The 25,362-nt window shown below is 47.1% G+C and overlaps 1 protein-coding gene across 1 annotated transcript; it reads left to right on the top strand.

Annotated features, from left to right (window-relative positions):
• The first annotated feature begins 1,744 nt into the window (after positions 1-1,744).
• LIPG (lipase G, endothelial type) lies at positions 1,745-25,362 on the top strand. The gene is made up of 11 exons (XM_090284992.1): positions 1,745-1,990; positions 2,078-2,213; positions 5,917-6,098; positions 7,725-7,904; positions 8,922-9,033; positions 13,709-13,930; positions 16,446-16,688; positions 17,368-17,488; positions 18,399-18,617; positions 21,306-21,410; positions 23,462-25,362. Exons 1-11 carry the CDS (start codon positions 1,745-1,747, stop codon positions 23,481-23,483), a joined length of 1,788 nt encoding a protein of 595 aa, XP_090141118.1. The 3' UTR covers positions 23,484-25,362.

The raw sequence follows: 25,362 nt of genomic DNA, 5'->3' as shown, positions 1-25,362 counted from the left end.
ACATAAAAATTATGAATACAGTATTATATACATATTTTTGTTTCAAGTCTTTGAGCACATCTCAATTCAGACTAGCCACATTTCAAGTGGTTGATAGCCCAATCCTGCTCGTGGGGACTGTAATAGTTAGACAGTGCAGATAGAGGAACTTAAGACAAGGCCAGTGCAGCAGGAAGTCAGAGAGAGAAGGGGGTGGTGGTGCAAGAAAGAGTGGTTCTACCCAACTAGGGTGCTGATCCCAGTTGTTTTACCTGTAGTAGTTGCTCAATTAACATCTGGTGATTAAATCATCTTCCTAGTTGTAAGCAATACCATCTCTGGCTCATTTATGCTGAAGAACTAATTAAAATGATATTGGGTAGCAACCACAATGTCTACAGGGCAGAAAAGCCAGGTTTGGTAAATACACTCAGGCAGACTGATCTTGTAGTAACCCCACTGCCACTGCAGAGAGCCCAAGCTGGCTGTCCCATTGGCACAATGGACTGCTTCCAGTCTCACTAACTTCTGGTTCAGCGTTTGGTTGGCTGAGTTTAAATGAGGAACTCTAGCTGCAAGGGAGGCTGAAAGGTGTGTTTGCATTTCAGCTTCTGTAGGGGAAAATGGGCTCCTCTTACAAGAGGGGAATTCATAGCTCTAAAGTAGGAAGGTGTCTTCGGATGCTGGGCAACCAGAAAGAATAACCAGAATCTGACAGAGTAGCCTGAGACCTTGAAATGTCGACTGCAACACAAACAAGTTTTTGCTGAAACTCCCCAGGCAGGGACTTCCTCCACACAGGAGGCTTCCCAGATCTCCTTGGGGTTCTTCTGGAAAGTAACAAGCAGTTGACATTATACATTACTCTAATGCTGTGATTATAATTTCATTATGCACTTTGAAAGTTCTCACGTGTTTTAATATAGAGACACAGGAGGGCACTCTAACCAACAACCAATAAAACGTAAATGGTCTCATAATTTTGGCAGTTAAAAAATGGATCTTGATTTTGTTGAATCTGTTCCCCCCTCCACCTCCCTTCCCCAGCAAGAAAACCAACTTTGCAGGAATACTTAGCTCTCCGGGGGGATCTCACTAACTGTGACAAAGGCTGCCAACACACACCACATTGTCCCGTTGTAAGTTCTAGGGGCTATACTATGGCTTTGAGCAATGCAGAACAGAGAAGTAAATTTTTGACTCATAGGTCACCCACTGCCTCAGCTACTGATGAGATGGAGACATTGTACCCAAGTGCTCACATGCATATTTAGAGGTCAACTGGAGAGACGAAGCCTAGAGCAGAGGAGATCTGGTTGTCAAGAATTCCTTCAAACATGCAGCAGGTCCCCACGACTCAGTCTTCCCATCTGTATAACGTAGATAATACCTGACTTAACATCTGTGTAGTTTGCCAACAGAGAAGGAGAGCAGGAGGGGGGCGGAAGAGACATATCTGATGGTGAAATTTACCATCCCATAAAGTACATGGAGTTTTATACTAAAATAATAAAGCCAGACTGCTTCTTGTTAATGAATTATAGCACATGAGAGTAATGAGTCTGTATAGGTCGGAATAGGACCTTCTCCTCCGGATTGATTTCTCCACACAGACCTTCCAGGCTGGGGCCCCGACATGAGGGAGGAAGAAGCTCCGGGCTGCTTTTCTCCTCTGGCTGGAGTGGGGCAGGTTCCCTTCCGGTGACGGCGTAGTTACTCTCGCAGTCCTGCAGAGCGAGCTCAGGCTTGGCAGAGACGCGGTGGCATGGCGGTGCGCAGCTTTGTGGCGGAGCTTTCTACCTCCCCCACCGCCTTGGCGTCCCCAAGGGCGGCTGAGGCGCAGCCGCCCTTCAGTTGTCCCTACCATCGCCCTTGGAGAGCCCCAGGCTCAGGTCCGGCTCCTCTGCGCCAGACGCGGACTCCGCGCCAAGTTCTCCAGTGCTCGCCATTCTCGGTCCCGGAGTCCCGCGAGCTGAGCCGGAGCTGGGACCTGAGACCCGAGGCGACGCGGGTCAATAAAGGGAAGAAGAGGAAGGAAAACTGATGAGAAGAAGCAGCTGCTTAATTCTACTCAACAGGTAGTTGTGCGTCTCTGCAGAGACTCGGCTCTGGTCACGCGTCTGAACCTCCCAAGCTCAGCTCTCTGTTCCCTTTTGGAAGTGTCTGTCGCCTGGTGTCCCTCCAGTTCTCCACACTCAAGGTACGAGAGCACCTACCACATGGCAGGCGCCGCAGTAAGCTCTGTACATGATCTCTTTTAGTTTTACCCAACACCCATACGCAGCAGGAACTGTTACCACGGGAACTGGGGACCAAGGAACGGACTGGGAAAAGTTCAGTGGTTTGCGCCGGGTTTTGCAGCTAGTGGCGGAACTAAGACTTGGAGAAATGTCTGTGTGCCTTCTTGATGCCCGGGCCAACAGCCCCCAGTCCCTCAGCTCTGCCCGATTATTGTCTTGTCACGCTGACTGAATCCGTCGAGGGCCTCTCTGGGTGGGAGTGAAGCAAGAAAAGTACCAAAGGGGCGACAAGGTGGCTGTCCCCTATCCGGACCCTTGGCCTGGGGTGCGCAGAGACCTTTCTGGGCGCGCGGGTAGCTTTGCATTTTGGAGAGGATAATCGTCCTTCCCCAGGGATCGCGTCCTCAGCGGGCGCAGAATCTGGGGTCGCGGAATGGGCACTAGGAGGAAGGGTGGTGGCTGGAGAATGGCAGGAGGGGCAGAACGCAAGGCTGAGCGTGTAGGGCGTCCACGTGGTGGGTGTGTGGCGCTTTCATTCAAACTTTGGGAGTCTGGGTTCCGGTGTCAGCGAAGGTGTGACCAATCAGAGTTGGGAACCGGGAATAAATTATGCAAATCACCATCTGGCGATGGGTCAGATGACTCCCATACTTTAAAAAACCTACCTCGCCGGGAGTTCATCCACGGTATCCCAGTGGCAAGCCTGTGCTTCCCAGGCATGCAGCGTGGGTGAACGCAGATCTGGTTCTGGTTTAAGCCCCTTCACACTCCCTCTACCGTCCAGCGGCTCAGTGTAGCCAAGTTTTCATCTCCCACCTTCTCCACTTGGCAGCTGTCTCAGGCTACCCCACTCTGTGGAGAGAAGGTGTCCGCTTCGGGTCTTACCGGCTCGGACTGCTGGAACCTTGAGAGGTGTTTTTTTCCCCACTTTTAAAGTCTTGTTTAGCGACGGGTGTGTGGCGGGGGAGGATGAGAAACTCCGTTCATCTGCTCTGCCTCTGGAGCGTCTATTGTTGCTTTGCCGCGGGAGGCCCCTCAACGCTTGGTCCAGAGGGACCACTGCAAGGTAACGTGCACTGATTTTTTATTAACCTCCCCACCCCAACTTGTTTTCCGCGCCGGGCCCCCTCTGTCTCGCAGACCCTTCTTCCGTCCTTCTTCGTTCCTGGGAAATCCTTTCTTTTCTGCTGCGCTATCCCTTTGCTCCTTCTAATCAGCCTTGTCCTTCCCTTGTTTCTTGGCGCTTCTGGCGAGGGCATCGCTAGTAGGACAGAGCCCGCTCGATCTCGCCCCACACCTTCCCATTAGATGGGTGGGTCCTTTAAAACGCGCTATCCAGTCAGCCCAGTTGGCTGGCAGCAGCTCTTCAACTTTGCCCTCATCTTTGAACCTGGAGGCTTGCCATTCGAGAAGGTTAGAAGGAGCTCTCTCATGTGGCACCTCTCCTCGTCTCAATCTATCGATGTACCTAAGATGTCTTGAAAGTTAAGGTGGGGAGGAGCATTTGGTGAGTGACTGCCCAGGAGCTGCTGGGCGTCTCCCCCTAGGTTGCCAGCCTCCTCCCCCACCAACACTTTCCATCCCACTCTCTTTCTCTTCCTAGCTGCTAGCTTTTCTTCCTTCTGAGTTCTGCATGGCTCTCTCTTCCACTGGAAGAAGCCTGCCTCAGTGGAATGAGGGTAGGGTCACTCAGTGGCAGTGGCAGGAGAACCCCTAAACTGCGTCCCGTTATTTCATCTTCTATTCTGCTGAGGTCGGCCAGATGATGCTGGTCCATGTCAGCTTATGTACCAACAGGAGGGCCAATTTGAGTGAATCAATGGGAAAGCCTTGCATTACTTAGCATGTCCCTAACTCTAGTTCTGAGTAATAGTGTGACCTGGGGTAGGTAGCATCTCTAGCTCCTCTCCTGTAGAATGCTGATGTTCCTTCCAATGTCTGTGTTCTGCAATTGTGAGTATTTGGGGGCCATTTCGTTCATTCAAAAAAGTATTCACTGCATGCCTGCTTTGTGCCAGGCACTCTTCTAGAAGCAGGTGAAAATCCCTGCCCTCAGGGAGCTTACATTTCAGTGGTGAGAAGACAGAGAAGATCTAATTAAAATATATAAGTGGTGCTCTGTGTTATGGGAGGTATGGAGCGCTGGTGGGAGAAACTGGTGCAGTTTTAACCTGTGATCAGGCTTCCCTCTTTGAGAATTTGAGAGCAAGGAACTAAAGAATGAGCCACGAGGACATCTCGGTGAAGAACTATTATAAAGTCCCAGAGGTTGAAGTGACGCAGGCCAACAGTCATAGGAATGAAGCTAGAGAAATCTGGGGTCAGAGAAGCAGCTGTTACCGTGAACCTTTCATGTTGAGATGTGGGTTTATCCACAATCTGTCCCAGGAAGCCTTTTTTTCCTAGAATTCCCCATCTGGGCTCTGTGTGAGTGATTGTATAGGTGGAAATTGGGGAGGTATCAAACTAACTTTGTCCATGGTTCAAATTTATGTCCATTACTTTAATGACAAAGTTCTGTTCATGTGTATTTAGATGCAGTTTCTGGAACCCTATCCTTTTTACATCTGGTGCACTCTCTCCCTACCCCCCCCCCCCAACTCATCACCCTCCTCTCCACCATTCTAGTCCTTCTTTCAGTGGTTCCATTTGCTTCCTAACCCTGGGATAAATGAAGCTCCTGGGATGGTCCTGTGGTACCTTTTCCCCTGATTTCTGGGTGACAGGAGAGTCTCACTTTCTAATTTGCAAGCCCGTTATCAAGGGTTGATTTCCTAGATGGCTGGAAGAGTGTGTGATGGGGTTCACTTAGGACCATCTGAAATAGTGTGGTGATTACAGCACCTAGTGTTTAAAGGCCATAGGGACCATCAATGCCATCGGCTGTGTTTCGGGAGCAGCGTTATCTGGTTATCTCCTCCAAGGCTCTGTGTGTGTGAGTGGTGGTGCTGGAGAGAGTGGTTTTGCTGCTTGTGTGAGATTTCCGATATCTTCAGTTATTTGTTTAATAAACTAGAAGAACACCTGACACATGCCAGGCTCTGCAAAGGGCACTGAGAAGGCATCAGGTTTTTTGCAGGACCTGCTAGAACCGAGCTGGGGACACTAGGAGAAAGCCATTGTGTAGTAGGTCAATAGCTTCTTACCTTAAATTCCAAACTCCAAAGTCTCTTAAAACTGGAAAATTTGTTTGGTGACTTGTCTGGCAGCAAGACCTAGCCTTACCTGGCTTGAACTCATTTGGCAGCAAAACTGACCTGAACTGACAGGAGGCTATTTTGTAATTTTCTTTCAAGTTGTGAGTAGTCACGTATTTCCCTGCAGAAATACCAGTGTGGAATGCCCCACACACCTCTGGGGGTGTTATATAATACATGGTGTACGTACTATAATGCCTTTCTACAATCTGAAAACTTCTGAATTCTGCAACTCAACTGGTTCCACGCATTTAGGAGGAAAAATTGAGGACCTATACTTCAAAAGTAGTAACTTGAGAGAAGCAAGGAGAACTCATTTGATAGAGAAGAGGAAAGAAAAGTAAGACAGACCTGTTTATTTGAGTCATAGTAATTTAATACCAGTGACTGAAATCAATACTCTTAAATATAGACCAGATGTTCCTTTTATAATATCTTTGCAACTCTTCTGGGAGGTGAGGAGCCTGCTAAATGCACCAGGCTCTGTTTTTTCTCCCCAGGTGAGCTCTACACATCTGAGGATGTGCAGGCTGTTGACAAACCGTCCGTGAAGTTTAACCTCCACACCTCCGAGGACCCAGAGCATGAAGGATGTTACCTCTCCCTTGGCCACAACCAGACCCTAGAAGACTGTGGTTTCAACCTGACGGCCAAAACCTTTTTCATCATTCATGGATGGACGGTGAGCCCAGGGGAGGGAGCTCTGCAACTTTACACATGATTTGGTTTCTTTTGTTTTGGTCAATTAAAAAGAATACTGGTGCTTCCAGATCCCATTCTCTCTCCCCCTCTTTTCTTGTGGGCTGCTTGTATTTCAGACAGCTGTGAAGAATGTAATGGGCACTTCACTAAGGGGGCAATCTGGACTCCAGCAGGGTGGGATTTAATGCTGGCACACAGCGGGCTTTCAGAAAGTGGCTCTCCTGAGGGCGGCAGCCCAGCTCCACTGGCTCGTAAGGATCCCTCTAATTACACTTAATTACATTGGTCAACCACTGCCTCATGGGGGCCATTCCTCCCCAGGGACTGAGCTGAGCTGAAGCAGCTTGACTGGCTCAGAGAGTCTATGAGGAGCCAGCTGGCCTGGCTTGCTGGCCGCTGTTGGCATGGTGCCCTCCTGTTTGCATAGAGATGGCTCCCTTTAAAGGCCTTGGGGCTCTTTATGTGTCCTAGCTGAGCAATTCACATTGAAAGGTCCATGACAAACTTCAAGAAAAAAGGGCTTTAACACTCAGCTTCAGAAGCTTTTGACCAGCGAGGGATTTATTCATTCATATAGTGACAGTCTGTAGAAAAACAGCACTATGAAGTGAGCAGGTTTCTGCCTGGGCTAATTGGGAGGGGTCATTCCTCTTCTTAGCGATGAGAAATTTATATCCATTACGTGCTTTCTGGGTCTTTAGGTCTATCACCAACTGTTGGGGCCAGGCCTTGGGGGAGGTTGGGGAGTAGGTGCCTACCTACCCGAAGTGATTGAAGAGGTAATTCAAGGCCTGTCCAGCTATCTGCACCCCACAGCCCATGATTAGAATCATGCATTTGAATCTTTTTAAGGCCCCCTGTCAAAATGCAAATACAAACGGCCTACAACTTACAAATGGGTTGCATTCCAGAAAGTTCTTTTGTAATCTGTTTGGAACTTGGAATAGAAGTTTCCCATGGAAGCAAGATTGTAAGTGGTGGTTGGGTTCCCAGGCCAGGCACAGAAAATCTTTTTATCTAATAATGTGCTTGTGGAGAAGTTTACAACTGGACCTTGTCACCATTTATACTTTGTTTCTCTGGGGAAACGTGTTCTGAGTTCTAATTTGGGATTCCTGGGACAGATCTTCCCTTCTCTGGGGTCAGAAGCCATGGCAGAGATGGGTTGTGGGATGGGGTCATTTGTTCATTCTGCATTTGCCTAGGAGACACCAACTCCCTGCACCTTCAAGAGAGAAGCTAATTCTCGGGGGCAACCCTTCCTAGCTGCCTTTGAACGATGGAGCAGGCCACTTGCCTGGCTGTGATAGGGACTTAGGCTAACCTCAGGCCAGTGTTGCCACCAATGCTTATCTCAGTGGCCTTACAGGACAGCGGGGCAGCAGCTATGAAAGTTTTGCTGAGAACAGTGAAGACAAACACCCATGTAGAAATCCTGCCTGTGGTTGGCACTGCTCATGTGCAAATGTTTGGTCCCTGAGCAGTCAAGGTGAAGATTCTGGAATCAGCTGGGGAGAGGATCATGGAACTGAATTTTATATTCATTAGGGTTTCTGAACACAGAAGTTGTTTTGTTTTTGTTTTTAATGTCCTCTTTCCTCTACAGATGAGTGGCATCTTTGAAAACTGGCTGTACAAACTCATGTCAGCCCTGCGGACAAGAGAGAAAGAAGCCAATGTCGTGGTGGTTGACTGGCTCCCCCTGGCTCACCGGCTTTACACAGACGCGGTCAATAACATTCGGACTGTGGGACACAGCATCGCGAGGATGCTCAACTGGCTGCAGGTAACTGAGGACGAAAGGGAGTCGTCTTTCATGAGCAGCATCTGGAACTCAAACCTTGAGAAATACAGGTCAGACAGTGTTAGTGAATTTCAGATGTCTCATCAGAATCTTTGGGATTCAGATTGTTACCAAATTAAGTATTGCTTGAAATACTTGAAACCTGGGACTTTTAGAGAGCCTTTTAATTATTGATACGTCTCTGGATTTTTCCTGTTACTGTATTTGCTGGAAGAAAGCTTGCCTTATGAGTCATTATTCTGATCTTAGAAATGCTCTGAAGTTGGTTGGGAATGGTCAGGAGCCAGGACTGGATTGTAATCTTACAAATCTACTGAAGTCTGCTTTTGCCTCTGAAGGGAGCCTGTCCTGAGGGTGGGGAGGGTGTTGGTTCAAACAAACCTTTTAAGCCTTGCTTAAAATATTAAGTGTGGAAACAAGATCTAAAGGTCTTAAAATCCTGGGATCTCAAACAGTACCTCAGTCTTCTGCGTAGGTTTTTTTTTGTGAAACTTGGTTTCTGAGCGGTGGGGTCAAATCCCCACCTCCTCAACCTCCCACAGCGGAGTGCCCTGTCGGGGTGCAATGCTCCAACTCTGGGGTCCCAGGTGGGCTTGTGGTGAGGGTGCAGCTCCTGGAGCCGAAGAGGGTGGGCAAGTAGTATGCAGCTGCAGGCTGTTGCTGGCACTCCGTCTCCAGTGAGTCTGGTGGCTTTGACCTCCACGCTGCCACCCTTCCCCCTTAGATGCTGTCAGGAAGAATGGAAAACATGTAGGGGAAGGGTCAGGCATACAGCTTCTAGTCACAGCCTGCTCCCAGCGCTCGGCTTTTGCCGTGCCACCAAGTCCTTTTGACCTCCTCTTACCTGGCTGTGTTCCATCTGCATTGCAGAGCCAGCCATGCCCCTGGAAGTCTCTGTCCCTGGATCCTATGTCTCCTTGTCGAGACTGAACTGTTGAATTGTGGGTGACTCTGTGGGTTCAGGACTATACTCTCACATACTTCTGTGCCTTCCTGCAGGAGAAGGATGATTTTTCTCTTGGGAATGTTCACTTGATTGGCTACAGCCTTGGAGCTCATGTGGCTGGGTATGCTGGCAACTTCGTGAATGGCACAGTGGGCAGAATCACGGGTAAGCTCTGCTTCCCCCACAGACAGCTGGTCCCCGAGCTCCCCAGCTCCTCTGATGAGCTGGCTTTTCAGAACCAGAGTGCTCCCAAATGAGACAGCATGAGGGAAACATACAGCGTTAGTTTTGGAAAAAACCTGGAGCACATCTAATCCAAAGCTTTTCAAATGTTCTATTTCATCAAGGAACCCTTTTTTCAAATCAAACTTGTATGGCACCCCGATACATGAAACGTAGAAAGGATGTTCTGGTCGGGGCTGGGTGTGGGGTGGGCAGTGTTAGCCTTGCTGTTTGGGCCCAGAGCCCCAGAGAACACAGTTTGAAAACCACTGGTCTGACCCAACAGGGGAGGAAACACCTAAGGTCAAACAGCCAGTAACTAAAGTTAGCCTCCAAGCTTCTGGGGCCCACGTTCCGTCTCCGCCTGTAATACTCTAGGACCTCAAAAGAAAGAAGGAGTGGTAGATTCTAGTTTGAATTCTGCCTCTGATTTTTATTTCATCTACCAACAGCCTCTTGCCAATGTTTAGCTGGCAAATTTATTAGTGATCATGACTTGTTTAGAGTAGATGAATCAACCCTGTCCTTAAAGAGACTTTTCTGATAATAGCAACCAGATTGGCAATAGAAAATTGAGCTTCCCGTTTTGGTGAGCTGTTATGTGAGAGTTTGGATTAAATGCTTTAATGGTTGTGAAAAGTGGAAAAGATTCTCTTTCTCTCATGGGGGCCCCATCAAATACATGCACAGGGCTTCCTCTGGGTTGAAATAAATGGCACGTTTGTAGCCCTGAACCTCTAGTTTCTTTCCAACACTCTTTTGTCTTCACTCCAAGCTCCTTCTTTGCCCCTCAAATGGAAGGAATGAACTGATCAATTTCTTTCCGAGCAGTGTGTTCATTTTGAAATAGGACTTGGGTAGAAATGTGGTTGTAGCTAAAGAAAGATTTAGTGAAGGGTAGAATATCAGGTTTCAGCAATAAGCCGGTGGGGTAGATTTATTAAAATTATGTGTTGGTGAGGTTTTAGTGGCCCTCTTTATATTTTTGTCCTGGGCTTAAGTCTAATGTGTTTGTGCACACACACACGCACACACACACACACTCACATTCCTTTAAATTCAATTATTTGATTCAGCATACTTTGAGAGCTTTATTTTTGATTACCAAGACGGTGGGGCTGGGCTGTCTAAGCAGGCAGTGATTGTGTGGCCACACATGGCTGCTCATTAACCCACTGCCGGAGCAAAGCTGTTTGACCTTAAGCCATTCTGGGTCCTATTGTCTGAGCACTTCCTCCTAGCCCCAGTGCTAAGCGTGATGTTCAGAGCTGGGCCAGCTGGTGTGGTGGGGGCCAGCACACACCAGGCCCCCACCAGAAAGTCCTAGGCAACAAGGACAAGCTGCAAAGCCTCCTTTCCCTTATTTCTAAATCCTAAATGAGATGGGGCTAGTGAGAAGCGTTCCAGTTCTTTCCCCTGTCTGGGTGGCAGCTGCTGAGATATGGGTTTCGCTGGCAGAATGCTAATCAGTTCTCCGTGCTGTCTGCCTGGAGTATGGGGGCTGCATATCCCGAGCTCAGCCCCTTCTTTCTGTGGAGCAGGGGGCTGGGGTGAGCACAACAGGAAGGAGTGGCCTCTGTCCAGTTGCCAAGCAGCCCCTTAGAGGGTATTTGGATGACCTGACATATGCTGCTGTGCATGTGTGATGGGGGAGGCTGTGCACTTTCCTCTGCCCTCAGACTTCTCATGGGCCTGGGAACCAGGTGGGCCTGACTGGTAAGAGGACCAGAGACTGGAGCTGGAACAGGGTCCTGAGGCCATTGCTGCTGCTGTGCGGAGGCCTGGGGCCTGCAGCGGGTATCTGAATCCCACTCTTGCTTGGATCAGAAAGCTGTGTATTGTGGTTTGCTCAGGCTTTATGCTCTTAGGCTTCTGAGGGAATTCTGTGATATACTATGGAAGAGGTCATATATTTGTAGTCGAACCTTTATCCAGTTCATTATAAATAAATAAGCAAACGGATTTATTCATTTACTTAAGAAATATAAATTGAGTGACCACTTGGCAGTCTCTGGGCTAGATGTCAATGTCAAGCACTTATATGTGACAGGTATTGCATGCCGTATCTAGTCACAGAGCACTGGGCAAAGGGGGTCCTTTGGGCTCCATTTTACAGATGGGGAAACTATGACCCTGCTTAAATAATGGGTCCAATATCTTGCATACTACATAGCAGTGCTGGGACTCAAACCCAGGCTGTCAGATTCTAGAGCCTGCGCCTACGCACTGTGCCATACTGCCTCTTCTCAGTCAATAAAGTAACTGTGTGTAGTGCAGTAGGTGCTGCCCTGCCAGGCTGAAATGCAGAGGTTTTCCTGTGTGTATCCACATGCATGTGAGTGTGTATGCGTGTGCACATGAGCATGTACGTATGTACATGAACGTGCGTGTGTTCCATTTGCTGGACAGAGCACTTTTGGAGGAGTCAGACTGAATGGAAGAAGGAATGGTTCTCCATCTTCTCTCTTTTTGGAGGGGCTACATTCTCCCTCCCATTCTTAGTTAAAAAAAAGTAATTTGGGCAACTTTTCTGCAGAGTCTACGGGCCCTGGCTATGTGTCAGGCCGGGTCAGCTCGGGTAGGCAAAGGCTCAGCCTGGCTGCCAGCGGGCCTATGGAGAAGCCCTGGCCGCCTGCATTCCTCCAGCAAAGCTTGGTTTCCATGGCACTGACCGTCTGGTGGAGACTTTTGTTCACGCCAAGCAAAGAGCCCCTCTCTTATAACTGGTTGCAAAGCAGAATGCTCCTCTTTATTTATTTATTTTCCTCCAAGGGACATGGCAACAGGCAGGGAGAGGCCATTTGTGTCAGTGCTGTGGTCCTGTGGTCTCTAAAATGAGTCATCCTGGGCCATTCTGGGAGGACACCACTTTTGCGCCATCTTTCTTTTGGGTCCTGGGCTGGGGATGAGCCCACAAGCAGCCTGGGCTCCCTTTTGGCCTCTGTCTTACATATGTTTATCTAAATTTATGAAAACTGTTTACAGTTCTCATGAGTAATGAGTTCCACAGGTTTACTCTGGACAATAGCCTTGCCTTTTGTTTATCCCCAAATTGCTCTTTCAATCTTAAAATGAGCTCCCTGGTTCTATGGTACTGGGGTCTGGGGAATACAGTTCTGTGACCCAGCTCCTCCTTTTTATGACTGTTTTTGGTCATGTCTCCTCCCTGCCTTGCTGTTTCTTGGTCAGTGTTTCTCAATGTCGGCTCTATTCATATTTTGGGCCAGTTAATGCTTTGTTGTGGGAGCTGCTCTGAGCATTGTTGGATGTTTATCAGCACCCCTGGCTTCTACCCACTAAATGCTAGTAGCTTCTCTCCCCCTTCCCCAATTGTGACAGCCCAGAATGACTCCAGACATTGCCACATGTCCCCTTGGAAGCAAAATCAGTCCCAGTTGAGAACCACTATTCTGAACTAGACAGACCCCTTTCCTCTGCTGTAACTATTCTCTTAGCTTGTTCTCTCTGTGCCTGTAGGGCAAGAATCTTCTTGGTTGGGATGAATTTGACTCCCATAATTGCTTGAGTTTGGTAACAGTAGCTAGTATTTGCACTGACAAGCACTTAATCTCATATTATCTCACATGAACTATATGAATTAAGGTATTCAGGTTCCATTTCCTAGATGATACTGAAATATGGAAAAATTTTCAATATCTGGTCCACAGACTACCTACTTTTAGGGTCACCTGGGGAATAAATACATATTTCTGTGCTCCATACCAGACCTACTAATTAGAATCTCTAGGGGGCCAGGGAATCTGCATTTTATAGTTTGTACATTCTTTTTTTGAACGGTTTTGCATTCATGTGGTTCCAAAATTAAAAGATGGTGAAAGTTTCTCTTATGGCTGCCACTTCCTGCCCAGTTCCCTTCCCTGTCCTCTCCACCAGCACATATACCACAGGTAACTGGTGGCTGGTCTGTCCTTCCAGAGCTTTTTGTAGTTGCAAAGTAGAATCTGATTTTTTAACAAGCTCCCAGTGATATTTATGATTTTCAAATGTTAGAACTAGTACTCTCTGCAGTGCTACTCGCTTGTTCAATCCAGAAAGTTTTCAGGTAAGAATGTTTTCTCTTTGTAGCTGCAAAATAGAGGAATTCTGGAGGCATGGGATATAGATCCTCAGTGTATCTGATGTCCCCACCCGCCCTCACCATTCCACCCCCAGGCCTGATTCATCACCGAAGGAAGGGGAAGAGTAAGTCCAAATATAAATAGCTCAGTTTGGGGAGACTGAGGCTTCCCTCCACAAGTGTAGGCAGCTTAGTTATTCTTTAAAAAACTTGCTAATTTGAGGCTGTAGAAGGCTCTCAGTGGCAGAATAAATGGGATGAATGGCTTAGTTTCAGCCAGCTCGAGTGCCTTCTAGAACTGCTGCAATTCTGACAGCCTGTGGTTCCTCGGGGCTGTGTGTCACGGTGAAGCGTGCGGTCAACTTACTGAACTAGCTGAAGTATCAGGACAGGCAAAGACGTCAGAAGAAAGCAGACATTCCTGGCCTGCAGGCTCATGGGTTCGAGATTGGCTGGGCTCCAAATTCAGTTTCCTCTGCACAGTCAGACTGGACTCAGCACACCTGACACAGCTGGTATTGGCTTCCCCTTCTGCTGCAGGTTTGGATCCTGCCGGGCCCATGTTTGAAAGGGCAGACATCAACAGCAGGCTGTCCCCTGACGATGCGGACTTCGTGGATGTCCTCCACACCTACACGCGTTCCTTCGGCTTGAGCATCGGGATTCAGAGACCCGTGGGCCACATCGACATCTACCCCAATGGGGGGGACTTCCAGCCAGGCTGTGGACTCAACGATATTTTGGGGTCAATTGCACATGGAAGTGAGTTCCTTCTTTTCTGCTTTGTGGGAGGTTTGGCTCAGTTATTATATCTCCTCCTAAATCAGCCAAAGCTGTTAGAGATCCCAACCACATTTATTTTATTATTTCATTATTCCCACCTCCCCTCACAGTGGCCCTCAAACACTGTCTGCCATTCCTCATCCTATAAGCCTGTGAACAGCCTCCTGTGATCTCTGCTCTGCCTTCTCATGCTTTGAGGTCCAGCTTCTACTGATTAATTTCTTTTTTTTTTAAAGCGTTTATTTATTTGTTTTCTTAAGATTTTTAGATTTATTTTATTTTTAGAGAGGGGGAAGGGAGGGAGAAAGAGAGGGAGAGAAACATCAATGTGTGGTTGCCTCTTGTGTGCCCCCGACTGGGGACTTGGCCCCCAACCCAGGCATGTACCCTGACTGGGAATCGAACTAGCGACCTTTTGATTCACAGGTTGGCACTCAATCCACTGAGCCACACCTGCCAGGGCTGATTAATTTCTTTTTATAACAAAAGAAATACATATTTGTTGAATAAAATCAAGCAATATAGACTTGCATAAAGCAAAAACCAAAACTGCCCCCTTACCTCTCTCATTCTGGCTTCTACTTACTCTTCAGAATTAGCCAATACGAATGAACAGTTTCATGTCCTTCCAGTCCTTTTTCTTTGCAAATTTACTTATGGGTGTGTGTATAATTATATTTGCCAAAATCACATTGTTCTGCAACTTTCCTTTTTCAATGTCCATAGTATATTATGGACATTCTTAAAGGTCAGAGCATGTAGATTTTACCTTCTCATTTTTAGAGGCTGTGTGATATTGTATAGCATGAATACACTCTAATGTATTTTTTGTAACATTTTAAAGAAGTACACCCAAGATGCTTTCTCTATTCACTTATCATTTATCTTCCGAATGCCTAGTCTAGTCCCAGCAGGCTTGGGCTGAACAGAGTTTGCTGCTGAAACTGATGTGTGTGGCACTCCAATGACTGATCTCTTTCTGGGTTTCTCATTCACTCACTGCTTTGGATCCTGGCAACGTTTCTAAGTTTTGGCCCCTGTCGGTTCCCTGCTGTGAGGCTGTGCCCCTGGGTGTCCTACTCTGTCACTCAGTCTTAAGACTGTTGCCCTCTCCCAATGTGATAATATAATTAAGTAGCTCCTGAGGGGATTGGAGGTCCATGCAGGGAGATTCAGCTCTACCTCAGGGGTTGGAAGGATGGCATTTCTTTCTTTTTTTTTAATTGAAGATTTTATTTTTATTTTTTAGAGAGAGGGGAAGGAAGGGGGAAAGAAAGGGGAGAAACATCCACATGTGAGAGAAACATTGATCAGTTGCCTCTCGCTCACATGCCCCCCAACTGGGGACCTGGCCCGCAACCCAGCCATGTGCCCTGACCGGGAATCGAACCAGTGACCTTTTGGTTCACAGGCTGGTGCTTTTACCCACTCAGCCACCCCAGCCAGGACACATTTCTTAAGACTGGTGGTGTCAGTGAGAAAGGGTTTATTTTTAAGGTCTCGGGATCTACTTTAACTATTGACTTTACCTTCTAGTTACAAGAAATAATTATGTATTATGGGCCAGAAAATCTAAGTTATACTTCAAAGTTTGAAACCAACTGTCTGTGTGAGCCTGAGCAAATTACTTCACGTTTATGGGCCTCTGGAATATAATTTATAATGGAAAGGAACAGACTAGAATGTGGTTGGCAAACATTTTACTAAAGTGTCAGCTAGAAAATATTTTAGGCTTTGCAGGCCAGAGCCTGTTTCAACGATTCCACTCTGCTGTTGTAGCACGAAAGCGGCCACAAACAATATGTAAACAAATGAGTCCCAGTAAAACTTTATTTACAAAAACAAGTGGCCAGCCTGCAAGCTGTAGTTTGCTGAGCCCCAGACAAGAAGTTATTTAGCGTCTGATCCATTTCCCACATTTGGAGACTGTACAACCTTATCAGGACGAGGTGACTCCTGCTGTACCACTGATCTCCATCACCCTGTTTGGCGCCTGTTACATGTGCTCTACTGCTCTTTATTGCTCTGTGTGTGTTAGTGCTGTCTTCCCACCTGGAGAGCAAGCGGTTAGGTGGCAGGAATGGCTTTCAGTTCTGCGTCGTAACGGAAGCCAAGCACATCACTGGGCATGTATTAAGAATTACACAAACATGAATACAAACAGCAATACAACTTATTATGATTGATGACGTATACAGTGCTTATTTTTTTAAATTTTTCAATTACAGTTTACATTTAATATTATTTTGTGTTAGTATCAGGTGTACTGCATAGTGGTTAGATAATCATACACTTTACTGATATTTCCAGTACCCCCCCCCCCGGCACTGTACATAGATATTACAATATTATTGACTACATTTCCTATGTTGTATCTTATATCCCCGTGACTATTTGGTGACTACTAATTTTGCACAGTCCTTATTGAGTGGGCGAACCATTGAGAAGTGGCTTATCTTGCCCGTTTTCTGTCTCTCCCTCCCTCCCTCATCAGCAATCACAGAGGGGCTGAGATGTGAGCATGAACGGGCCATATACCTCTTTGTCGACTCCCTGATGAATCAGGACAAGCCGAGCTTTGCGTTCCAGTGCACGGACTCGAACCGCTTCAAAAAGGGCATCTGTCTTAGCTGCCGGAAGAACCGTTGTAACAGCATTGGTTACAACACCAAGAAAATGAGGAACAAGAGGAACAGCAAGATGTACCTGAAAACCCGGGCAGGCATGCCGTTCAGAGGTAACCCTCCATCCACCCATTGCCCCGGGGACTGTCTTTCCCACCTTCTAAATACCTCGTGGAACAGGGCACATCCCAGCACAGAAGGTGTGGCCGGCGCAGTTAAATCAAATCATTCCAAATCAGATTACATTGTGCATGCCATAGGAAAGTTAATCTTTAAGAACAAAAGGTGGGGACTCCCTTTGATGTGAATTATCACTCCACGATCACAGTATTAATATCTTAAATCTCCCTTGCACTTAACTTTTCAAAGCTGTTTCATATTTGTTTTCTCATTTGATCATTGAGGTAGGACCAATAGGGGATCAGAATGCTATCCTGCCTTTTTATAGCATGTTATAAAACCACAAGGTTTTGTGGGTATTATTTTAATATTAGAAAATTGAGGTTTTTAATTCTAGGCTATGCAGCAGGAAAGTAGCTGGGCCAGAAACCCCAAAAGCTCTCCTGAACCCCAAGTTTAGAGCTCCTTCTTTTATATCCCAGTGACCTCTTATGCCATTAGACAGAATGAGACCAGAGAGAAGCTGGAGGCTAGGCTGGTCCAAAAGGATAGCAGTCCCTAAAAACTCAGTGTCCCTAAAAATCTCAGTGAGCTAGGTGACTGAGTCTGGGTCAGGCTGCCGTGGCATAACATTCAAGGATGACAAATGCCTGTGTTCTGCTGTCTCTGCAGTTTATCATTATCAGACGAAAATCCATGTCTTCAGCTACAAGAACACAACAGCAGTTGAACCCACCCTTTATGTCACCCTTTACGGCCTCAATGCAGACTCCCAGATGCTGCCTTTGGAGATGTAAGTCACGAGTTCCCTTTGCTGGGGGGAGGACAAGTTGGTATGGGAATGAGGAAGCGCAGAAGCCTGTGAACAGTGCAGAAGGGTGTAGTCTGGGGGCCTGGGTGGTTCTAATAGCCTCTGCAGTCCCGTCTCTCTCTGGCTCTCTCGCACCAAGCCCTCTACAGAGTGTTTCTGGGAGGGAAGCTCCCAGAATGAATCGGCAGCGTGGGAAGGCAGAACGTGCTGTTTCATTTTAGATAACGCCTGACATCTGAGGCTTTAAGGAATTTGGAATGTCGTAAGCGTCATCCCTGGACCATTTCTAATTATCTGTGGGAGGGGCACATAGCCATCTGTACAGATTTGTTAAGTGCTCCTAAGGTACGAAGAGTCAGGCTGAGTAGTGCTGGCATTGAAAAGAAATGTCATCACAGTACTGGCTCTCTGGGCTCAGGGTCTAGTTGGGAGACCAGGTTTGTATCCACATCCTCATGCACACAAATGGGGTGAGGCATGTTCCCCAGGTGCCAAATGGAAAGGACGCGCAGGAGGGGGCTAGGAGTTTCTAGGGAGATAGCTGTGTGTGGGCCAAGGGGAAGAGGATACTGTTGAGTGGCGAGGTGACTCTGTGCGTTTTCATTTCTTTCTTTCCTGGACCTGTGTCCCCAGGAAGTAGCGTGAATAGGGAGGTGCCCAGGAATGGTTTTGATAAGGAGGTGGGGTGCTGCAGGTCAGCATGGAGCACGGTGAGCTTCGTCTGTGGTCCTGCTGGAAGAACACAGATGGAGGCACTGGGGAGAGACTTCTCCTCGTTTCTCTCCAGTCTGGGGGAGGGTGGGGGGGCAGGTGCTGCCGCTGCGTTACCCCACACAATGTGGCAGTTTCCCAGGTGGCAGGGAATGAGACCAGCTTTGCTCTCCCCTTGTAGAGTGGAGCAGTTCGGGCTGAATGCCACCAACGCCTTCCTGGTCTACACAGAGGAGGACCTGGGAGACCTCCTGAAGATCAGACTCACCTGGAAGAAGGAATCTCAGTCGTGGTACAGCCTGTGGAGTGGGTTTCGCAACTTCCTGTCTCAGCCCCGGCAGCCCGAGGAGGAACTGAGTATCAGGCGCGTCCGGGTCAAGTCTGGGGAAACCCAGCGGAAGTAAGTGCCTGACACCCCTTCTCCGCCCCGTGTCAGTAGCGAGCAGAAGGTGTGTCTCGGGCACTGTCCTTTCCTTTGCTAAGCAAGCACCTTCAGTCCTTTCGTATCGGAGTACACGGGCAAAACCTCAGACACCTTTGCAAGGAAAAGCAAATTCCAGGCCTAGTCCTCTGTCGACTTTTGTGCTGTGGTCACAGAGCCTTGGATGAGAGGGGTGGGCAAATGGGGGCTGCAATCCAGCCCTTGTTCAGTTTGCCAAGCCCTGCGTCGGCCCAGAGGAAGGGGGCTGCTCCTGGACCGGGCTCTTCAGGAGCGCTGCCTTGCTAGTCTCTTGGCCCCGGGGTCCATGCAACCACAAGTCTTTGCTTGCTCCTGCACAGAGTAAACCCGAGTGTCAAGTCCAGGGAGCCCCCAGGATGAGGTCTGTGGGAGGACCTGGTTTCCTTAGCCTCCTGTTTTCAGAGCATTAGACCTCTCCTTTTGAGGCTGTGAGTCAAGGTCATGGGGCGGGTCCTGACGTAAAGTAAAAGAGAATCCTTTATGCTGGCAGTTTCCCCGCACCTGTTAATCCCAAGACTAGCATGATAAATCCAGACCTTTATCTGTCGGTGCTTTAAACTCTACCTCGACTCTGAGCAGGCTTCTCTAGAACCTTTCTCAAGAATTGGGGGTCTTCAGTCAAATCCTTCAGCAGACCGCTGGGAGGTCATGGCCAGCCTTGGGGTGGTCGGAAGCAGCACTTGCCCTCTCTGTGCCCCATCTGGCACTTTCCCCTGTTTCCATCCATTGCCTCTGGCACAGGATGGCTGGGAGAGGAGTGATTTCGCTCTAGAAACCTGTGAACTGGAGGGGGATGCCAGGTGGGAGAAGCTGTTAGTGACAAGGCTGTCTCAATAACTGTCTTTTTCCTTCTCCTGGAGCTTGTTAAGTGCAACCTGTGCCTAGGAGTGTGGTAGAGAAAGATGACCATTTTTATAAAGTGTTTCAAATACAATAAACTACTAAGACTTAACAAATCTGAACAGTTACCCATATTGGTTTCATATAGATTTTTTTAAGTAACACATTATAATTAGAGCTGAACCTCCTTTGTGCCCTTTTCCTGTTCAATTCTTCTCCTTTCAAACCAAATGTTCTAATCTTCCAACATTAAATAATGTTAGTGGCACCCTGGCTGCTGTGGCTCAGTGGATTGAGCACCAGCTTGCAAACCAAAAGTTCACGGTTTCTATTCCAGTCAGGACAGATGCCTGGCCAGGTCTCCCATTGAGGGCATGTAAACTGATCAGTGTATCTCTTGCACATCGATATTTCTCTCCCTCCCTTTGTCTCTCCCTAAAAATAATTAAATAAAATCTTGGAAAAAAAATAATGTTATGCCTTTCCCACCTTCATGATTTTTATACCTTTTATATTTCTGTTTGTATCCATACAGAAGTGTTTTGGATGATTCTAAAATTTATGAGCAGACGTATTCCTTAACAAATTGCTTTTATTTATTCAACACTGTTTATGAAATTTATCCAATACATATAGATCTAATCTATTCACATTTAACTTCTATATGTAAACTGTCATTTACAATAATTTCACCATTGCTCTGCTGAATATTCCAGTGGTTGTTACTTTTCTGCAGTCGCAAACAGTGCTGAGATGAACATCCATGTGCACGTGTGTGAAGGCTTCTTTGGGATATAAATACTCAAAAGTAGAATGGCTAAGTTATAGTTTATGTCTTCTCCAGCTTGGCTAGATATTATTAATTTCCTCTCCAAAGTGGCTGGATCAATTCTAATCTTTGCCACAGAATAAGAGTTCCCCTTTCCCCTCTTTGCCTACATTTGGTGGACATTCTTGATATTCTGTTGGGTATGAATTGGTCCCTTACTGTTGTTTTAAACTTTTTCTGATTGTAATAAGGTAAATAACCTTTTTATATGTATATATACTGTTTGGACTTCCCAGTATGTGTTCTCAAAGCTGTTCTGATTAGGATTTTTGTCCTTTGGGTGAGCAAGAGCATCTGTTGGTCATGGGGTCATGCTAATCACCCACCACCGAGGCGGGCGTAACCCATATGTTCGGTTCTAAGTTACAGTTGAAATGGTTACGAGACCACTGATTATATCTGTGATCCTGACCGTCCATTTCCTGAATCTTTGATTTTAACTCACAGCTGAGTCCAGCTATGCTTGTCAGTGGATATTAATGAGCACTGTACTGGAGGCACCTCGAGTTCCTCCAGCTGAGCAGTTCACAGCCCACCATAAATAAAGGAATCCACAGGCAAGTCAAGATATTCATTGTTAACACCAAGCCACAAGAAGTCACGACAATAACAAAAGCAACATTTATATAAGGACACAGTTTCCTATTAAATTGAGAGGTCAGGGTCTCAGGCCGTCAGGGAGGTTCAGAGAGGCAGGTGGTCTGTGGGACAGACAGGGAAGAACGCGGAAGGGGTATGATTAAAGGCTGAATGAGCTGAATCATGGGAGACATCCTAGTGAGAAGCAGATTCGCGTGCTTGCTTATAGCTGCAGTGCGGAGTTCTGAAGATTCTTGATCAGGGTGTGGCATGATGAAACTCATTTCCCCTTGCTCTGCCCACCTTGGATCCAGAAAGCACAGCCATGTACTTTTGCCTCTAGAGTTTTGGTTACCTTGGTGGTTTCTTTTTCCTCCTAGATTTATATTTTGTGCAGAAGACCCTGAGAACACCAGCATATCCCCTGGCCAAGAGCTGTGGTTTCACAAGTGTCTGGATAGATGGAGAATAAAAAACGAAACCAGGTAACTGGGACTTTCTCCTGTATTCATGCAGCACATGTTGAATAGTCACCTAGCATGGGGCTGGGTACCTGGGACATAGCAGTGAACAGAACAGACAGAAATCCCTTGCTGTATGAAGCTGACCTTCTGCTGCAAGGAGACAGACAAATCAGGGGAACAGACAGGACATTGGAGGGTGTTAATGTCCCTTTGTCTCTTGCTCTGCCTGACTCGATAGGGTCACAGCCATGGTCCTGGTGGAATGTCTTAAGTAACTAAATCCCTGGGTTGGTGCCTATGCCCTGTCTTAGACTAAACTTCTCCATAGTGGCCAGGGCTGTGGGACATTCCAGGGTTCCCAGCTTCCTACTGGGCCCCAGGTTGGAGTGGGAAGTTAAGGGGGCGATAAAGGAGAACCACAAAGTATAGTCTTGTTTTTTAGGTTTTTGGGAACCCAGGTTGATGTGAGTGGATATTAGTGAACAATTCTCCCCCTTTCTGAGAGGCAGAGTTGCTTGTCTGTGTAACACTGAATCACATAAAAGTGTCCCATTGCCCCATGCTGGAGTCCTTTTATTTCAGAATTGAGGAAAGCTGATATGTCAAGGTGTGAGGCAGTAGGCACATCCAAAAGGAGAATTTGTCACAGGTCCTCTGACATAAATACCTGCTAAAGGGGAGGTAGACTGGCCCCCCCACCGGCCCCCACCTCTTGCCCTCACCAAGGTCCTAGATAATAACGCTACTACTGTACACCAACCATGTAGATGTGCCCACCCTGCACTCAGTGCCTTCCAAACATTGTTATTTACCTTTATCTTCAACCCCAGGATGCTGGTGTTGTTTGCCCTGTGGACAGGTGGGGACCCTGAGGCTCAGGAGTTTAGGCCACTCTTTCTGGGTTTGTCCCCCAGCTGTTGATGGTAGAGTGAGGACTGAGGCACATTGGTTTACTCAGGGCCTGTGCTCTTTCTTGAGCCTGGAGGTTCCACTTGCTCAGATAAGTCACCTCACCTTGACCTGGGTATCAATTATCAACGGCTGCACCCATGCCGGGGTCCCCTGTGATTAACTGTCTGCCAACCTTGAGTGCCGGGCTCCGTGCCAGCTGCTCTGTCTCCTGTTCAGGAGTGCCATCAGCTCAGTGGTCACAGGACTTGTGGGATTCTGAAACTGCCATCTAATTAAGTGACTCGGTCTAGGCTCATATAATTTTGTGCTATAATAATAAATTTAATTTTTTACATTGGTATTCATATTTATACCTTTCCTAGTACTTCCTCGTATAGTAACTTCATTGATCTTCAGAACAGCCACGAACATTCTAGATGCCCAGGAAGGATCACTGTTCTTATGATAAAATATCTATGATAAGATATTTTCTTTTTTCACTCCAGACTTTTGTAACAGTTAAGAATGCTGTAACTTGTCTCATACCACCTCTTTGAGAAAGCAAGTAGTTTTTTTCTTCACCCTCAAAGGAACAGAAAACAATAGGAGCCCAAGTAATAAATTAACTCCAGGAAGTCATGTGTAACACATCCCTAGACATGTGTAACACCTTCAGTATCGTCTGCTGACCCGGATACTGTTCACCTCTTCACTGATAAGGAGACCAAGCTTCCGAGAGGTTCAGTAGTGAGTTAGTGTAGCTGAGACTAGAATCCAGGCCTCCTGACTCTGTCTCGTTTGCTCCTTGCCATCCTATAGTCTCTCTTCGGTTTCTTGATCAAGGCAGAGGACTCGATAGTTCTCCCCACAATTGTGTGTGTGTGTACACATGTGCAAGTGTCTTGTGTGCATGTATGTGTTTGCTGCAGGTGAGCATTGTGCTAAGTATGTAAATGCCAGCACTGAAGTACATGGGGCTGGGAACCCAGAGAGGGCTCCAGTGTGGTGGGGGAGGGGGAGAAAGAAACACTCAGGACCTTTTGCGCTTGTTCTGGAAGGGAAGCAAGGAAAAGAGTCTGGCGGGTTTGTAAGAGAGCTTGGCTGTGATGTGAACAGAGCCCGCCCTCAATACAGGCTGCTAAGCGAGCTAACGAACGCCACTCTCACCTGGTTCCTTTCAGGCAAACCCCGGAGCTTCCCTGAGGGTGCCCACAAGGCCCTCGCCCCGCCTTCCTAGCACATGGAGGAAAGTTACTGCTGAGGACCCACCTGATGGAAGGACCCCTCCCAGTCTTGACCCTGCAGCATGGGGAAGAGCCTGCTGGTGGGGCCCTGGACCTTGATTCCTACAGCTGGGGCTTCTCACCAGAGGGGACCCGCGCTGCTGCTCCTGTTGCTGCGCTAGAATAGTTCAAAGGCCAGATCTGTGGCAAATGGCCAAATGGCTGGGCCTCTTGGGCACACCGGGCTGGCTGAGCCTGTGCTTTGCCTGACAAGGAACACTGGCTCTGCATGGAAGGCTGCCAGCTGCCTGGCCGGACCGGAGTCGTTCTGTGAGGCCTTCCCGCTGGGAGCTGACTTATGTCAGGATGGCAGACCAGTGTCCTTGTTCACCCAGACATGGTTGATCAGGGGTGAGGCTGAGGCCCTCGCTGTTGGAGTTCAATGAACTGCATTGATCAATATCAGGTCCTTTTTTCAACATTCTGTCCTGCTCCTTAACTCACTCTCAAAAGCACACGCCATTGGCTTTCTTACTTATCCACTGCTCATTTTTTTTTTTTTTTTTGATTGGACAAATTGTTTATTAAGCACTTAAGGTGGGGGTTGAGATTTCTAGATTCCCTTCAAGTTTAGATGATCCACAAATATACACATGATGAAGGCACGAGGGACACGGGGGAGGGCTAGATGATGAAAGAGTTGGGGACCCTTAGGCTTTCAGGGGTTTCTGCCCATTTCTTCTCAGTTAATGTGCATTCCTCCTAAGTGTCACACAGCAAGAAGATATCATACGTGCTGGGGACCAGATGGTGGCCAATTGCCAGAGGTAGTTGCTTTGCAGCAAATCTCTTCTGTTCAGGAAGATAGAAAGTATTATATATGGTATACATATCTGTTTATCCAGAACCATCACTTGTCAAACAGCAGGTGCTACACAAGATTTAACACAATGTTTTTTCTTCCTCGGAATATCTGTTCTAATACCAGCCTCTTTTCTGTGTTGAACTTCTTCAAAAAGCGTCCAGTCTTGATTTGAATTAATATACACAATAATGAGAAGCCTTTTTTAACTTGGCAAAAGATTTTCATGGGGTCACCTAACAAGAGATTAACAATAGTCTTCATTTCACAAAACCGAGGCTCAGTGAGTTTCAGCCACATGCCTAGAATTATATACCAAGTTGGTGGTGGGGCCAGGTGAGGACTCAGATTTCCTGGAGGCAAAGTCCATGGTGTGTTCCTCCCTGCAACTTCATTAAGACTTCCTGTAGCCATTTCTCACCAGTTTGCCTTAGGTGTGATAAATAAGGAATATTTTTCAAAGCCATCTATAAAACCCTAAGCCCTTTTTACTAATATGTAACTAGGAAAACAACTGTGCCAACGGGTTGGGCTTTTACAGATGAGATTAATTTGGAAGGAGATATGATGTCAGGTGAAGAGTGATTTTTGTAGTGAGGGTTTCAAAGGGCCCTGTTTTAATCTGTCTGTGCCAAAGTTGAATCCTTGTTCAATGCCAAACTTCAGAAGACATAACCACTCAAATCTTAAGTCAAGGTATTTTCTCAATTCAATTGTGCACTTCTTCTGTTCTTTCCATGATTGCTTTCTAGCCAAAGTGGAGCTTATATTCCTGACCGTGCCTCCTGGTTGCTTCTGACCTGTTTTTAGTCATGAAAACCTTGGGAATCGAATCCTCAGTGGGTCCTATATTTATATACTTGGCTTGACAACTTATTTGTATATGATGATGCTTTTTTTAATGCTATGCAGAACATTATTTATTTCTTAAGTGTATGTAATGTATAAAACAAATATATGGTTTGTTTTTACTTTTAAGATTAACCAATTTCAAGAT

This window comes from Furipterus horrens, unplaced genomic scaffold (assembly GCF_987537825.1).
Source record: "Furipterus horrens unplaced genomic scaffold, mFurHor1.1.pri manual_scaffold_8, whole genome shotgun sequence".
NCBI lineage: Eukaryota > Metazoa > Chordata > Mammalia > Chiroptera > Furipteridae > Furipterus > Furipterus horrens.
This window is presented reverse-complemented; position numbering and strand designations above follow the sequence as displayed.

What these genes read in the sequence shown, in the direction of transcription:
- LIPG (XM_090284992.1), top strand. Translation starts at nt 1,745, where the DNA reads ATGGCGGTGCGCAGCTTTGTGGCGGAGCTTTCTACCTCCCCCACCGCC. An exon ending in TCATCATTCATGGATGGACG is followed by an intron (nt 6,099 to 7,724) that starts GTGAGCCCAGGG and finishes TTTCCTCTACAG; the next exon opens with ATGAGTGGCATCTTTGAAAA. An exon ending in CACAGTGGGCAGAATCACGG is followed by an intron (nt 9,034 to 13,708) that starts GTAAGCTCTGCT and finishes CTTCTGCTGCAG; the next exon opens with GTTTGGATCCTGCCGGGCCC.